Source organism: Protopterus annectens, chromosome 6.part1 (assembly GCF_019279795.1).
Source record: "Protopterus annectens isolate FY-2018-M chromosome 6.part1, PAN1.0, whole genome shotgun sequence".
Taxonomy (NCBI): Eukaryota; Metazoa; Chordata; order Ceratodontiformes; family Protopteridae; genus Protopterus; species Protopterus annectens.
In genome coordinates, this window is record NC_056738.1 from 271,458,682 (window position 1) to 271,477,333 (window position 18,652).

Here is an 18,652-nt window from a genome sequence, read left to right on the forward strand (position 1 = left end):
TAATGTCATCTGCAAATAGAGCCATGAATTTCTGAGTCCCTTATTTTCTTTGCAATGGTTCCAAAAATGCATATCGATGCAAAACTTGTTATAGTAATCTTTTAAGTGAATTAGAGTACTGTTTAAAAATTGTTCCCAATTTTAAACCCTCCATCATTATTTTAGGCTTTGTCCAAAATTCTCGGTGCATGGTGCTACACCAAAACATTCAAATCTAAATTATTTTTAATATTTTAGGCTTTGTCCAGAATTATTGATGTATGGTTTGTTTGTTTGTGTCTTTCGGCTTTTCCTGGTTAGGGGTCGCCACAGCGGAACTCCGATCCGCTAATGATTGGTAGGTGATTTTTACATGCCGAGTTACCAGCCCTGATGCACAACCTTCAGCAAAGGTACACCCATTCATGCATGTCTCCACACAGAAGACGCTCTAGCTGAGAATCGAACCAGACAGCATCTTACTGTGAGGCGACAACGCTACCGCAGCACCACCACCACCGCGGGTTTTAGAATTATTGATGTACGGTGCTACACAAAATCATTCAGATCTAAATTATTTCTATTGGTTGTATTTCAGCAAACCAAAAATGGAGTCATTACTGGTTCATGTTGCTGCATTTGCTTGGTACAGTTTTGTCTTTCAATACTCTTTTCCCTTGGAGGGGGGCTGAAAAACTAACATGTTTATTTCCAGTCTCAGTAACTCAACATGTAGCAAACTCTGCTTTGGTACTGTAGGCTGTGGGTTCTATTAACATGACAGACACCTGGATTGATTTTACAATATTGGCACTGCAGTGCAGCATAAGGGGGGGGGGTGATGTCCTCCTTGTTGTGCTGTCCTTTGGATGAGATGCTAAACTGAGATCCCATCTGCCTCAGCTGATTGTACCTCAAGTGGATGCAAAAGATCCTGTGGCACTTATAAAAAAAAACAATAGACGTTCTCCAGTATCTCACCCGACATCTGCAGCAATTGGAGAGACCCCAAAAGTTCCTCACCAAAAGGATAAAGGGACTCCAAAATCTGTCATATGCTGCCAGATTGAAGAAACTCCAGCTCTATTCAGTCGCATACCGTCTGCTCAGAGGTGACATGTGCCTGACATACAAGGCCATGTCCAACCCGGAATTAATGGACATGCTCCACCTCAAAAAATCCAAATCCACCAAAACCACTAGAGCAAGCGACTTAAACCTTAGCACAGATATAAATAGGACGTGTTGGAGGGATAGATTTATCACTCAGAGACTCCCTATGCTGTGGAATAAAATCCCGGTCCATGTGAGGCAGAGCACCTCGCTGGCTCTGTTCAAGAGAAATCTTGACCTGTGGATGGAAGATCGTAGGTTTACCCCGGGAATCATCTCTGTGTCACTGCTGGACAGAGGCACAACAAACTAATGGGCACAGTATTTTTTCATATAAGGGGTGGCGTAAGCCACAAAACTTTGATCTAGGCTTATAAATGCCTTAGGGCAGATAGCCTAGTATAAACCTATGAACCTATGAACCTATATATATATCTATATATATATAAAAAACATATGAATATACATATGTATATATATATATATATATATATATATATATATATATATATATGCAGATGGATCCCATTTGATCCAGTGAATTTACGTTTCCTCGAAACATAGATTCGTGAAGTCAATTACGCGAAAGTGCATTTTTTCGAAAATGCACTTTCATGTACGAATATAATTAAAAAAAGAGAGAGAAATGAAATAAAAACATGCAGTTTGCATGTTAGTTTAGTTGTACATCAATGTTTAGTGTTGATGTACAACTAAACAAACTATTGCTGAGATTGTCATGCAATGGGGATAAGGGAATATTCCATTTTCCCCACTGTAGTGCGATCTTAGAGTGAGAATATTGAAGTAGGAGGAGTGTGGGGGTGCAGCCCCTGACATGGGGGTGCAAGGGTGCTTGCCCCCCTGCACAATTGTTTTCAGTGTGGTTTTTTTTTTTTTTTGGTTTAGGTTTTACATGAAAGTGCAATTTTGAAAAAATGCACTTTCGCATAAGTAAGTTTATATATAGAGAGAGAGAGAGAGAGAGAGAGATATTGATATATATACATATATATATATATATCTATATATCTATATATATATATATATATATATATATATATATATATAGAGATATAGATATATAGAGATATAGATATAGATATATATATCTATCTATATATGTATACACACACACACACACACATACATATATATATATATAGATTTATATATATATATATATATATATATATATATATAGATTTATATATACATACATATATATATATATATATATATATATAGATATATAGATATAGATATATATATATATAGATATATATATAGATATATATATATATATATAGACACACACATAGGTGGAGCTATTGATATATCGATATATAGATATAGCTATAGATATAATAGATATATAAAGTCAGCAGAAGTTCAGCTCTCATGTAAGGGTAAAAATAAATGTAATAAATGTATTGACCATTTCCCAGGTCACTAAAAGGAAACTGGCTTCATTACAAATCTGCAGCTTCTTCCGTACAAACCTGAATTAAATACAACACTGTTACTATTTACTTAAAAAAACAGTCATGTGATGCACCCATTAGAGTTAACATTTAAACATTTAAAGTGCCATATTACATGATCCTGATTTATTAATTAAAATTTTAATTTAATCCAGAAGCAAACATGGCTCCTGTTTTAATAATCCAAAGTCTATCTTGATTGTTCAAACCATTTTCTCTATGATGCCTTTTCATAGTAGGTGTGCATCTGTCCTAATAAGTATAAACCTAACACCTAAGTGAACCAGTGTGTGTTTATACAGACTGCCAAGATTCTTCTTATATCTGATATCACTTGTGCAAAAATTCAGTCCATGAATACTCTAGTACTTTGCCCTACATAGAAGGCAACACAACAGCAGGTGCATACATAAACTATGTTATCATGTGTCACATTTAACTAAAGTACAAATGTACAACAGCTTAGTAAAATTTTTAGTAGTGAAGGAGTTGGTGCTTAAAACATATTAACAGTTTAAACATTACCCACAAACCACAAACCAGACTTACTACAAATCCGGGGGTTTAATGGGCATAGCTCTAGGATCTCAAGATTTGAGACAAATTCTTATTTATCCCATAACTGAATATACATTGGACTTACTTTATATTTCTTTAAATCTATGAACTTGATTTTTTTTATTTAGAAATCACCAAGGTAATGGATGTTCTGCATACATCATAAACAATAAGCTATTTAATACTGAAACATTTTGATTTAAAAATCACTAAGGTAATGAATGGTTCATTGAGTACCATGTTGCAGAGAAAAACGTCTTCCAAAAATAAAAAAAAATGATTTTCTTCCTTTTAATAATTTCCAACCAATGCATGTAATTAGAAACAGGCCTTTATCTCTGCTTATGAGATTAAAGCATACTTGCAGTAACCATATAATTTATCAGACTGAGACAAATAAAGAAAATGAGTTACACATTTCAGCATTGTGCATACCAATTTTGTGAGCCAAGTAGGTTGTCCATTCAAATTGTTTCACTGTATTTCATTGTAAGAACTGAAGCCCAAGACTATAGAGATTGTTTGACTGGATAGTAGCTGAGAATGAAACATCTGTATTGGACTAGCTGTAATATGAGGGATCACTAAAACCTCCATTCTCTCAAAGCCTCTTAAATCATTTGGTTATGCAAATGGCAAACATTCAATTGTGAATTACTTTCTGAATACTTGTGGTAATAATTCCCAAGATTGTATCTATGCCTTCAGAACCACAGTCACTGCAGTGAATGTCTTCAAACCAGACAAACCAAAACCTACCCTTTCTCTGTCTTTGAAGTAAATGTACCAGCTCAAAACACACCATACCTTGGTGTAACCTGAATTCATAATGTAGGGATGTAGGAGTTCATGTGTTCTTCGGCTTATGTTTAAAGAAGTGCAGCCAGTACAACATGTGTGAACATCTGGTGGTAAACATGCTGATTAGCTTTAGGTGTGGTCAACTTACTGTGCCTCCAGTGCTCTGTCCAGTCATAGAAGCAGCACCTCAGTATTGTTATTACTATTAGTAGTAACAGTAGTAGTAATGGTAATGTTAGTATTAATTTTAGTATTATTTTATTCCTTTTTTTTGTTGTTGTTTTGATTGGATAGGTAGACTGATCCACACAATCTTTTTTTTTTTTTTACAGCCAAGCTAAAGTATTTACACCTGGAAACATGCAAATGAAACTGCACATGAAGATACTATAATGTTTGAGTATCTGCATCACAAAGCCAGAAGAGACCATGAAAGCACAATGTACATCTAACGGATGAAACAGGAGTGCAAACCAGGTGCTCAGGGACATGTATAACTGCCTTGTGAGTGAATGATGTACACAACAGGAATGTGCTTTTCGCAAGCAACATCATCACAGAAAGAGAAAATATTGTATAAAATGAAACTACTAAGAGGAAAGTGAGGCAATGCTGATTCTCCAACAAAGGTGGTAAATACTTTAAAAAGGCACACAGAACAAATGATGAAGATACCAGAGAGCATCAAATCAATACAAAACAGGTATCCTCTAATGTCACATTAACAGGCATCACAACAGCACAACTCATTTAGGTCATAGGTTACCAAGGGATTTCTTGGGGAGAGGGAGGAGCAAAGCAACCCAATTTTGCTGACAAGCTGTTTGTGTGCATTCAGTTCCGTATGATAAACACACAGCTCCACTGTGAAATATTAGTTTCAGATTATTTAGTAAATCTTTGCAGTAATCCATTAGTTCTTGATAGATTTATTGATAAAAATGGACGCCACACTTGAATCAACTTCATTTATCATCACTGCCTAAAGCACTGGTATTGTGTTTCTATAGCAACAGTCATTTCTGTAAGAATCTCAATGCAAATATAACAATATTTATATTTTTATTACTGCTGTCCAGTGAAAATTAAAAATGTGATAAAACTTCTCAAGCCTTCATATTATTTAGAGTTGTACTTTCAAGATATTTTTGTCAGAAAATATCCAAAAAATGTGGTGACGGTGATTGAGATTTTTTTCCTGGAATATAAAAGATGGACTTTGCATTTACTAACCAGGAGCACCTCATCTTGATGTTATTAAATATTTCACATGATGCAGAGATGCAAACAGTGCAGGGACATTTATGAGTTTTAATCACTGATGATTATAAAATAGTTTGGAAACAATAGCAATAAAATGCCACCAGTTGCACTGGCAGATTTTTAATCTTTTTTCATTGCCCAAAATGTTTTCCCACTGAATGCAGTTTAGAACTGCAAAGACATGCCTCACTGTGTATATCGAAACGTTTAGAATTTATATGCCAAGCTTGTGAAGACAAACATTTAGAAGCCTTTTGCCTCACATCTTTACAATATGTGGTTTATTGTAAGAATTCTCTTTACACAAGGTGGCACAATCGCTATCAAGTGGTAAGACTGTGGTCTCAACCTCCAGAAATTCTAAGAAAGTAAAGAATCAAAATATTATTTTTTTACTGAAAACAATTATAATAATTAGTTTAAGATAGTAATTGTAGAAAAATGTATATTCGTTTATTTGCAAACTGATAAATATAAATACGCAGAACTTTAATACACACTGTAATCACTGAAGCAGAGCAATCGCTATCACTTAAAACAACCACAAGAGGCAGAGCCAATTGTCACTATTTAAAATGATCACAGTTAATCTTTGTTAACACAAAATGAATGCAGACTACAATAAATATGGAATATGCTGGCGGTGTAAAGCTTGGCTTGAGATGATTGTCACTGTTGAAGTAACACCCCGACCCCATATGCAAAATGGGAAAAAGGGGTTGAGGATGGATGGATGGATGGATGTTAACAACTGGTGAGGCACTGTTATAGAAGGGCTGCATTTATGCAAAACAAAATGCTAACACAAAGAGTGAGACTGCAAAGCAGTCATTGAGAAGTTCAATTAGAGAACATTTTATCAGTTCTAAACATTTTTAGTTTGATCAATCAGTACATATTTAATTTATAAACAGGGATACTGTTTTCCATTATTCTGATTATATGCAGTAAAATTCCAGAATGTAGGGTGACTGATTACTAAACAAAAATATGGAATTTCAATTGAATTTGGCATTTTAGGCCAGATTAGTCATGCATCAGAAGTATAACTCTTAAATTCTTTGCTTAGCAATTCTGGACACATTCAAAAATAATGGAGAAAAAGTATCAAAATCGGGGACAGTTTTTCAATATTGCTCTAATTTACTGAAAGTGTTAATAGAAAAATAGCCTTTTATTCAGCGTGAATTTTCATAACAAAAGAAGTATCTCACTCTAATGTCTGGCATTACTGACTAGCTGTAATCCTCATTGATTTACCAGAAAACAAAAAAATGATACTTTACAAAGGGATACGGAAAAAACATGAGGCAAAATCAGACATATTCTACAAAGTCAAGGACTGTTGAGAAGTATGACATTGTTGTTTACTATCTATACTTTCTTGCCAGCTCACTTTACTCTGTTTTTTCTTTAAAAGCTGTTCTGCTTACATAGTAACACATTAAAAGTATAATGGAATCAAAGTTATGACTGGAAATTCCATTAGTGAAAAATCATTGGCAAATTTTGAAGACTTTCATCTTCTGAAATCATAATTTCATTATTTTAATACCCATAAGGTATTACTCCTGCTTGGAATGCTCATCTCAGAAGATTTTTGTCTGGATTAAGGTATGGAATACTGTAACACTTATTCCAAAAACATTATAATTATAAATGAGGAAAAAAATAATAACTCTGTGTGGCCTGTGGCAAAGGCTATGACTCTGTGAAAGGTATGCTTGACTTCATGGTTACAGGTATAGAAAGGGGTAACGTATTATAAAGCTATACAAAAGCATTCTCTGTTGAAACAAAAACATTCCACATTTAAATCACCTGAAGCCGTTCTATGGATATGCACACAATGTTGGAAATGCTCTTGCTCTGATGTACAAGTTGATGTGACTGCTTCTTGTCAGTCATTTACCCATACACATTCAATGCATGCATTTGGGTTTATTTACTGGTAGTACTAGAGAGAAGGGATAGTGGTTTTTGACACACTCGTGGCACACTTCATGTTAAACACTCATAAAGGTAAGTTGTTGTTGTTGTTGTGTCTTTTGGCTTTTCCCGGTTAGGGGTCGCCACAGCGAAACTCCGGTCCGCTAATGATTGGCAGTAGATTTTTATGTGCCGAGTTGCCAGCCCTGATGCACAACCTTCAACGAAGGTACGCCCATTCACGCATGTAAAGGTAAGTATTAGGATTAAATAAACAGATCTCCTAACAAACTGAAAATATTTCACAGTCAATGAACATCACAATCAAAAGATAAGCAATGGAGATTTACAGAGAATCATTATTTTACGTTATGGGAAAGATGCTGCCAAGGGAGACAGCTGCAGCCCCACTACCCCTGTTAACTATTATAATCACCCCTGAGGTTGCCATTACTTGGATAAAAGGCAAATACTTTTTCATATGAATCAAATATCTGCCTGTTTGCTTTCTTCTTTTACCTTGAAAGATGAAAGTAGAAGTGTTTTTAAACATTCTACTCAAATGCACCTGACCTGAGCACTTTTGTTCCTGAAAAACTTATATCTGCTATAAAAAAAAAAAAAAAACAATTAGTAGATGATGATACATAAACAGCTAAACACATTTCCATAAGTAGTGTCATAGCCAGAATTAAAAAAATTAACTCTTTGGCCTTAAATGACATATAATAAACTCAGCTAACCATATAAAGCACATCACTGTACTGCCCTCCAACAGCTCCAGCTGGTCAAACTTAATAGCACACTAATCTGTTAACCATTCACTTAATCCTATATAAACTAACTAATTATCCAGTACTTAACCACCTTCTTCCAAAATGCACTGGAGAGACCTCTGATTGCAGCACCTAAACCATACGCTGCCTTCTAAATCACATAGAAACTCTATATTCTGTTCATTTACATGAACTCTGGAACTCCATTCCCCCAGTCACAGAAGTAAGCCTAACGCATGATCCTTTCAAAATAAATGAAAGCAGTATCTACTAGGCGGGTGGTTATACCATTGCATAACTTTAACTTCAGATGAGTGCAAACCTTCAAACTCATCTCCATGTTATCATCCAGCTTTATCAGAGACTGTAGTCCCTTCTACAACTATAATATTTATGCTTTCCTATATAGCTCTTCCTTTTCTAACTTCCCTCCTGCTCTTCCCTATTCTTCTTTTAATTTATCTCTCATGCATCAGTCCTTCTTACATGTTCCCCTTCTGTCTTCCCCCTTCCTCTTACTAGTTACTTCTTCTTTCCTCTCTCTAATATTCTCTCCTCTTTTTTCCTCACACTGTCTCTTCCTCTTAATATTCTCTCCTCTTTCTTCCTCCCACTTTCTCTTCCTCATAATATTCTCTCCTCTTTCGTCCTCCCACTCTCTCTTCCTCTTAATATTCTCTCCTCTTTCTTCCTCCTACTGTCTCTTCCTCTTAATATTCTCTCCTCTTTCTTCCTCACACTGTCTCTTCCTCTTAATATTCTCTCCTCTTTCTTCCTCCCACTTTCTCTTCCTCATAATATTCTCTCCTCTTTCTTCCTCCCACTGTCTCTTCCTCTTAATATTCTCAACTCTTTCGTCCTCCCACTCTCTCTTCCTCTTAATATTCTCTCCTCTTTCTTCCTCCTACTGTCTCTTCCTCTTAATATTCTCTCCTCTTTCTTCCTCCTACTGTCTCTTCCTCATAATATTCTCTCCTCTTTCTTCCTCCTACTGTCTCTTCCTCTTGCCCCCCTGTATATCTCTCCTTTTCCTCTTTTGACTTTTGGTAGCATTGTCACCTCAAAGTAAGACGTTGTCCTGCTCGATTCTCAGCTAGAGCGTCTTCTGTGTGGAGACATGCGTGAATGGGCGTACCTTCGTTGAAGGTTGTGCGTCAGAGCTGACAACTCGTCATGTAAAAATCTACTGCCAATCATTAGCGGACCGGAGTTCCGCTGTGGCGACCCCTAACCAGGAAAAGCCAAAAGACACAACAACAACAACAACTTTTGCTAACCCATTATTGTCCTGTTCTGTTGTACATCCTTGTCCCTTTATTGACCTTGCAATGTATATCGCATTTCTTCTCCAGCCTTAGTTTATACAAATGCTGTTACTTGCTGTAAAAAATATGTCTATGACATATTGCAAACAACTGTCCTATACTTTACAAAATGTATCAGTACTCTTAATAAGGTAGCATATTTGTTTTGTTTTTTTCTGTTTAAATATTTTGTTAACTCTTTATACGTTGTATTATTTGTATAGTATCAAGTTTCTCAAACATTGATTATGTAATCAATTTTTGTTAAAGTGTTTAAATGGAGCTTTTCTCCCCAGGATTCTGTTGAAAAAGGACAACTGTCATTTAGGCTATCCAGGTTAATAAATGGAAACAAACAAAATAAATAAATGTTTAACAAAATAGTTTTACAATACTTGAAAAACAATTAGCCAGTCTAGCATTCCAGGAAAGAAAAAAGGTGTACAAAATAAAGCAATGATAAATATGCAGGAAATATTTTTTTAATTGAATTCTAGCACATTTTATTTGCACTGAACTGAGTTCTGCATCTTGTGCCTCAAGCAATTGGTACTCAGAAAATTCTATCTTGGGCACCTGTAGGTATACTGAACAAATAAATTACTCCAAAAGGTGTGCATCATGGCATATGTGGCACTCATACTTTTCAACTGTACAGATTTTTGCAGAATGCCCAGATTTTTTGGTCTTGTTTTTCATAAAATTGTAGTCTTCTGGCAAATCTTTGAAGAAGGAAATGAGAAAATAATGATAGTCATTTGAGTTTCAGATTTCATACTACAGAAATTTTGTGTTATTGCAGAACCTGTTACTCTATCAACTTTCTAAGCTTGTAAGAGCAATATTTAAAAATTGTCCCTATTTGGGGGTTTTGTCCCCCAATTATTTATGTCTTTCTCCAGAATTCTTGCTCTAAGAGGTTGAGAGGTATGATGGCACCAGAAGGTGTGCATCCTGGTATTTACATGGCACACACATGGTTATACCTTTCTGCAAGAGGGTGAGTCTGTGTTATGTCCTCTGCTAATATTAGTCATCTCCAAAAGTCACAACAGCTTGGAGAAACAAATATTTCCTCTAAGTTATTGCAACCTTTGTGTGAAAGCTTGGTTTGTAGACCTACATTCCCGACAACATATATATAGCAAGGTGTGAAATAATACAGAGGTGCTTTCCATCAACTCAACCTGGATATCACTTTGTTGGTGTCAGAAGCTATACTTCTGTCCAGTCATTGCAAATAATGTTTCAGATACTTTTACTGGGTCACTGAGAGACTATCTTGTGCAGTAAACAAGCATATAGGTTGGCTTTCAGAATCTCACAGATCTCTAGTCAAGATAGCCCCTTTAAAATCTATTACCATTTGCACACATGTAGCTTCCTTTCTTAAAACAACCATTGTAAACTAAATACAAGATGAATCATACAAAGATATTTCGCTTTTGAAAATTTCAGGTGTAAACATCTCTTAACTTCTTAAATTTTATTTTTAAGACGTTTCATTCAGTGGCAAAAACATACGTTTTGTGTAGTTGCATGACTGATTACCTTTCAGGTTACAGGAAGTTTCTCCTCTGGCAGATGTTGAATTGTTGGGTGATTATCTCCTTAGACACACCCACAATTCCTGACGGTCTAGCATGCAGCACCATGTCCTTATCGATAGCAATAAGCATGCATTAAATAAATAAATACATTGGATGTATGTATGTTCTCCCGTGCTTCTGTGCCACTGGTCGTTTTCTGCTCAGCCATATGACCATTAAAACAAACTTCTCAGAATCTGTCGTCTCCCCATAGTCATACTCTGAAAGCAGGAAGCAGTTTAAAATCTCTTAGCAAAGTACATCGGGAACTACTTTTTTGCCTAAAGCTGATAAAAGCATCTATCTTTCTTGTTTCTCTGTTGGTATTGTTGGCCGAATAAATGTACTAAACGTACATCTACTCTATCAGTAGTTATTAAATAACTAATGTATTGCACAAGTTTCACAATTAATACAGTAGCAAAAACGCAGTGTGAAAAAGCAGGAAAAATAGCAAATACTGTAAGATGTACCTGGTATCACTGACAATAGCTCTCAACCTTCCATGTCCAAAATGAGGAACACTAGCCCTCATAATGTAGAACAAATGGGCAAAATGCGGAACACGTACTGATGGCTTACTAACAACTTCAAGTAGGAAGGTCATAGAATGGTTAAAATATGCTGTTTTTACTTATAAAGAAGATCTTTTAATGAATTAATATGATTCATTTCTATTTACAGTGGATTTCACTTTAAAAAATTCCTAACACTGAATGTGTGACAGAGTCTTTCAATGTGGAACTTTGAGGGAACTTCGAGGAACATGAACTTTTTAACACCCCGAATGAGGTACGTTCCTCGTAATGAGGTACACTTGAGAGGTACGAGTCTGCAGCTGGACAAAAGTGTGAAGGTGGTATGGCAAAATATGCGATTAAATTGCAGGAATGATATTAGAATACTTGCAAAGTGGCACTGCATGTTGGGAATGCTATTTTAATTTTATAATTTTCTGTGATTTTGCATCCTCTTACTCTACTGGCCTCATCACTCTGAACATCATCTGGCATTCCCCACTTCTGCTGTGCAGTGTCCATTCTTAGAAGAGGCCCAAAGTCCATTTGGAAAATAAATGCCCAGCAGTGCCACCTCACACACGTTTGTGTGCGTGTGGGTGTGTGAGTGTCCACCATTTAATAAGCATCTTGTTCTTCTTTTATTCCCCGACCTCCTAAGATTAATGAATAGACTCCCCTGCATAGCTGCGAGTCATTTTCACTAAAACAGATTTCATAGTGCGGACAAGGCAGCGAGGGATACATGAAGAAAGTTAAAAAAACAAATTGCAAAACTTGGTGAAATCATTTGCACAGCTCTCCACAACACCTTTCGACTAACAAAAAAAAACACATCTTGTGACGTCCACAAAGTATTTTGCCTACAATACACTACTGGAAGCGCAATAATAACTCAGTTAAATCCAATGCGCTGCCGTTTCCAACAGCCGTGGATTGCAAGCTCCCTCAATATATCCCTTTCAGTTTTTAAATACCACTTAATGGTGTTCAGAACTGCCATCTCTCCCTCTCTCACCGTTTACATTGGTGTGCTTGTGGTGTGTGTTTATATATCTATATATATATATATATATATATACACACACACACACACACACACACACACACACACACATATATATATACTAATTGTATGCTGCTGGTACAAATTAATTTCATTAAAAAATACACATTAATAATTACAGACAAATCTCTATGCAGTTAAGTTATTAACTGAATAAAGAAATGCTTTGTTTCAACAGCAGCTACGAGTAAAGAAACATTCCAAACGGTAATGGCACCGGTGTAGCTAGGCATACGCGGCGTACTCAAGTGAGTACATTCAGAGCTTTGTGTTTCAAGCAACACATAGTACTGTCCAGATTATTGTTTATACTGTTATGTCACCGGACAACTCCTCTAAGCAGAGCCTTTTTATTGTTATAAGAAGCAACAGCTGAAAATAGTGAGTCCCTGTCTAAAGTGTACAGGGGCAACATTTTGAGGGTTAAGTACATTATTTAAATGACACTTCGGTTGTGGGGGCATCTGCATGAGGTTTAAGTACAAAATATAAATATCAGGCTACATCCCTGGGTAATGGAAAGCAAAAGACTATGCAAGCGTGACCTATAAAACCAGAGTAAAAACATAGCGTGAGCTCTGCGTGTCAGCCACGGGTAAATCTCCACCAAAGGCGATTTCCTCAAAAGTGGTAATGCACCCAATAAGTATGCAAAATTCATTTTCCAACGCATTACTTGCGTCCAGCATGCAGGTATGCCGTTATTTTGGAGTCTGCAAATGGAGATACGAAAAAGTACGTTATTTAAAACACTAAAAGACTCGTGTGTGGAAGCATGAAACAAGTGTGTGTGTGTGTGTGTGTGTGTGTGTGTGTGTGTGTGTGTGTGTTGGAGCACAGAATACTTAACAAGGTAGAACTTGCATTTAATAAGACGTGCACGGGTTTCGTACTATTATTTGTACGAATTTTAAGTCTAAACTAATGCTAGCGCAAAGGTGATTCCTGGACATGTCAATGACAAATTTGAGTCATCGGCTACATTCCAATTATTTAAAACTTACCTACAATTACCCAGAGGAGTAGATGCCGGGGGACAAAGGAAATATCCAGGGATCCCATGACTTAATGTCTTCTACGAGTTATCCCAAAAGTCTATGTCCTGCAGCTTAAGGTTGAGTAATTATAATTACAGTAGAAGGACCATCAGTTATATGGACTGCACTGGTGCACTCTTCGGTGAGGTCGATCCCAGCCATGACTATTTACGTGCTTAACAGTGAGTGATCCATCAGATTCTCGAAAGTGGTGATCAATTAAACCTTCACCAGTGTAAGGATAAAATTATTGTACACCCATCTGAGAAGTGGGTCCTGTGGCTTTCGGGGTAGTGGCGTGGTGGAGTTCAGATGTTTGCCTTAGAAATATAAACTGTAGATCACCTTGTGTTGACTGCAGTTCTGAACTAAGCCACGTCCTCTCTAAATCAACGAAAAGAAGTTTGTAATAGAAAGTGTAGTAGCAGTTCGGCCTTTTCCATTAGTCACGAGAATGGGCGTTGTTGTGGCCAGTGAGGTGACCCTCCTGCCTTTCCAACCCGTGACTTCAGTCGTCCAGCAGGTCGCGAAGAGCAGGTGTCAGTTTCAATTCTTAACAGGAAAAGTCACTTAGGATTGTGCAGTCAGATTTCCATGTTCTGGTGGTGGATGAGGAACAGCTCATGCAGCCACCTACCGACTGTGGTCCCGAGCTGAAGACTGGACTAAAAAGCCAGCAGGACTAGAACCGTCATTCTCTGACACTCGTGCTTTTATTTAAGTGGACTGACTCGAACCTTGTGAAGGAATTGGTGGCTGGCGCAGGGCTGTAAAGGGTTAACTCAGATTACGTGCGATGCCACGAGCTTGCGCGAGGTGGCGATTTAATTATAGCCCTCTGGAAAAGTTTGTAATAAAAATACAAGTGAATGGATCATGGATGCACGTCCCTTGTTGCAGCAACTGCTGACAAATAGCTAGACATGTTGCTAAATGGAAGAGGGATTTGCTGTACAATCCTAAGAGGTGTAGCACCTTAATCCTGCTCTGACAAACTTCAGAACGACACTGCCCACATCAGAGAGCATTTCTGCACCAGCAGTTAATGCTAACTGTAAACCGGTAGATTTTTCGAGGAAGGGACGAGGTCAAGACGCAGATTTTCATTCATACTAGACGATGCATCGTAGTGCACCAGTAGTCGATAACCTCTGATCTGAACTGTCACTGATTTTCAGGGATGTCCCCAATTTTGGCTCCAAAAAATTACTCTGCCCTTCTTAATCCCTTCTAAAATAGGCAAATTTGGGAGAAAAGGTGATGGGTTACAATTAACAAATAGTGGCAATAATTGGAGTTATAGACTTCTTTTACTACAGACAATGCACTTTAATTGACATTTTCTTACGCTATGAACATCTCACGTTAATGGCATTAATATTTTGAAACGTGTCCCTGATTATTTCTGGGTGTGTCCCATATTCCGGCCGTAAGAGGTTTTGAGCTATGTGCTAGCACAGGTTGTGGCCGTGCGTGTGGTAGGGCTAGTACGAGGTATGAGCTATTTTTCCCAACCTTCTTCCCTTGCTGAAAGAGGAAACGCAGTGTAAAGATCCTTTTTAAATTGTGTAATAAGTAAATGGTGCCAAAACATAGTTGGTAAAAAGCACAGCTGTACTTGAAAGCCATTAGGTACTCATTTGCCTTTATTCCATCCGGTTACTGTATAAAGAGGTGAGGTTTTGATAATTCATTTCAGGTCTGTCTAGATAAAATCTTACACGAAAGCGCTCAGCCGCTCACATCCATGAGGATATGACGTGAAAGAGTTTTTAGTTTACTGCAAAGCTATTTTGGAGCCACATAAAAATAAATAACTATTGCTAGGAAAAAAAAAACAGGACATAAAATTCCAATCTCCAACAGCTGTTATAACAGCTAAAGTATAGACAGACCTGAAACGAGTTTTCAAAAGCAGTTTTAACAGTTAAGTATAATAGTGAATAGTTACAGCAGGCGTTATCATGGTTTAATAACACAAGTGGTCAGGGCCGGTGCTAGCATTTTGGGGCCCCCCAGCAAATGTCAAGCTGGGGGTCCCCTGGGCACTTCCAGTCTAAGTATCACCCTGTTACTGCCACCCCCATCCACCCTTTTAGCTCTTGCTGCAAACTTTTAAGAGTAGTATACACAGGCTGATCTGTAGCTTCAATGCCTATGTACAGCACTATACTGGCTCATCTCACAAAGAGACATTCACAGTTACTGGCATTTAGATGTAACAATGATATATTACAACAATGCTATGTACTGGACTGGACTTAGGTGAAATGGCACCCTAGACACTGCCTACTGTTTCAGCCCCTCCAAAAAACACACACACGTCCTGTATGCTCCTATCTGTTTCTCCCCATCTTGGGTTCCCCACACCATGCACATTATGTTTTTATTCTGTTTCTCACATTTTACCTTTCTATTCAGCATTTTCAAGGAGCCATAACTTTATAAATGCTCTGAAGTGCTTTTTAAGTTGTTTTTCATTTTACCCAACCTTTTCGACCAATAATGGCCTGAACAGAAATTATGATTAAAAAAAGAAATTCAGTGTTGCTGTTCAACTTTAGTTTTCCTTGCATCCTTTCAACAGACCTTTACTGACCAAGACAGCACAGTAATAATCATTTAGGAAACAAGTCAAGCTGGGACCCCCATAACTCAAGCTGGGACCCCCATAAGCCATAGGGGTTATAGATGCTCTAGAATGTATTTTAGAACATTCCCCAACCTTTTAATCCAACAGTTGCCTAAACAAAAATCATGTAAGAAAAATTATTTCAGTCTTATTTTTTACTTTCAATAAAGACATAAGCTATGCCCGAGGCTTAATATTCAAAGCTGACAAAATAGTAGCTCACAATAAACTAACAAGCCAGTTGTTATGAGGATATGGTATGTTATGATAGATAGGGGCCAAGGGTACTAGCTGCTAGTACAAGGATCTAGAGAACTACTAAAGGTGGTGAATACCGCACAACGTGGCTGGGCTAATATATGCCTTCGGACAGATAGCCCAGTACCAACCTATGAACCTATATACAGATCCTGTCTGGGAATACTGCCTGCCTCCTTAATCCCCCTAAAAAATAGTCACTGCCTGTGCCTCTTTCTGGTATTAGATTGGAATGAAAGCAGAGACTCAAATGGTCACAGTCATGTCCTTCAAGTGACTGCTTACATACATATATGTATAGCATGCCTCCTGACTCCTCAATCCAACCCCCAAAAGGAGCTTATATACATGCTTGATGTCTGATTGTGAGAAAAGTGAAAAAAAATAATGATTGCAGTAATGGATTCTACTTTGTTGCTCATAAACAATACACTGCCCCAACAGGAGCTAAAGTAGCTTTGTTTGTACTTCTCTGAGATCTGTGAGAAATGTAAACGAAACAATGACCACACAATCCCCATCCCTCTGTACACATGCAACTGAGCAGGGCTGGTTTTAGAATGGGTGAAGTTGACAGCAGAGACCATTATCAGTTTTATAGTAACAGGGTCATATCACAACTCTATTCAAGTTAAAGTTGTAATCAGAAAATTAAGGCATTTTTTTCTCCTCTTTTTTCCCCAACCAGAAACAGCTTTTGTGTGGCCCCTATGCAGTCAAGGATGAAGAAGGGTGCCCCTCTCTATCCATTTATACAGTCTGAGAAGGGGGAATTACCAGATTTCTACAAGATCTAAGTGTTTGAATGTCTTGGGATATATGCTGTGCCTTATTTTTGAAATATAATTATTTGTAAACTGCAATTTTTACTGATGTGTGTGTCCTGGCATTATTGGATGTGTGCACTGATAAAAATCAGTGAACTCTGACAACCCAATCCAACAACTTGGTCTTTCTCTACTTAACTGACTATTAGCAAGCCAGCCATTCTATTGATCTGTTGGGTTATGTCTAAATGTACAGTTATGCCTGCTGAGTTCAACCTTTTTGTATACTGTAGCATTTTCCTATTGTGCTAAACATCTGTGAAATAATTTATATTATTTTCTTGCTCTGTTAACCTTTAGCATGTGCCAGTGTATTCCTACTGTGTTATACCTTCTGAAATGATGTTTCTACATCGTTTTTGCTCTCTTTGAGTATTATTGTACTATTATTATTACTTTTGTGGAACCTTTCTCCCTGGGCCTCCGCTGAAAATGGACATGTATCCAGTCGGACTTTCCCGGTCAACAAATGTAAAATAATAAATAAATAAAAATACATTTTTTACACACACACACACACACACACACACACACACACACACACACACACACACACACACACACACACATGCATACATAAGTCAAAGCAATACTAGATTTATACTTACTTCAGCAAATAACAATATATTGTGCAACACTGGTATTGCCATATCAGATCAGTGACTGCTATTTAGCAGTTGTCAAACAGAGGTAAGTCACTTTTATTTACCTCATTAAGGAGTAAGTGAATACCTGTCACTGTCCCTGATTTCACAGATATTCCCTGATTTTGCCTCATAATTTTGCTCTGTCCTTTGTTAAAAAGTTTTATTTACTAGTATGTAACTCATTCAAAATTACAGACAGTCAATAAATCCAGACATCATAGCTGTATACTTCTTATTGTCCAAAAAATGTCTGCTGATGCAAAATGTGTTATTCTAGTAACTTTTTAAGTGAAGTACAGTAATGTTTAAAATGTGTTCCTCATTTTTAATGTGTTATTCTAGTAACTTTTTAGGTGAATTACAATAATGTTTAAAATGTGTTCCTCATTTTTAATGTGTTATTCTAGTAACTTTTTAAGTGAATTACAGTAATGTTTAAAATGTGTTCCTCATTTTTAATGTGTTATTCTAGTAACTTTTTAGGTGAATTACAGTAATGTTTAAAATGTGTTCCTCATTTTTAATGTGTTATTCTAGTAACTTTTTAAGTGAATTACAGTAATGTTTAAAATGTGTTCCTCATTTTGACCCTTCATTCTGCTATTAGTTTGGCACTGAAAAGAATTCTTTAACAAAGATGTTGAGAGTTATAGTATTGGATGTTTTGCCAGTATTTATTAAACTCCATGAAAGAGAAACCATCCCTGAAGAACAGAAGCATTAGATCTTCTTAGAATCCATGGTGTGCACTACGATCAGTCACTCTGAGCTGCTGATCTCTCTAGTGCTTACCTCGCTCATGTTCATTATCAGCTTTCTCCTAAAAGTATCATATCACAGCCCTGTTAAAGATAATCAAAAATATATTTTT

General features: G+C 36.9%; 1 protein-coding gene across 1 annotated transcript in view; it reads right to left on the reverse strand.

Annotated features, from left to right (window-relative positions):
* RAMP1 (receptor activity modifying protein 1) overlaps positions 1–14,393 on the reverse strand; it is an 841,435-nt gene extending 827,042 nt beyond the window's left edge. The window contains exon 1 of the mRNA XM_044075699.1: positions 13,385–14,393. Within this exon, the coding sequence (XP_043931634.1) occupies positions 13,385–13,442 (58 nt within the window). The 5' untranslated portion in view covers positions 13,443–14,393. The remainder of the gene's footprint in view (positions 1–13,384) is intronic.
* Between the last annotated feature and the right edge of the window lie 4,259 nt (positions 14,394–18,652).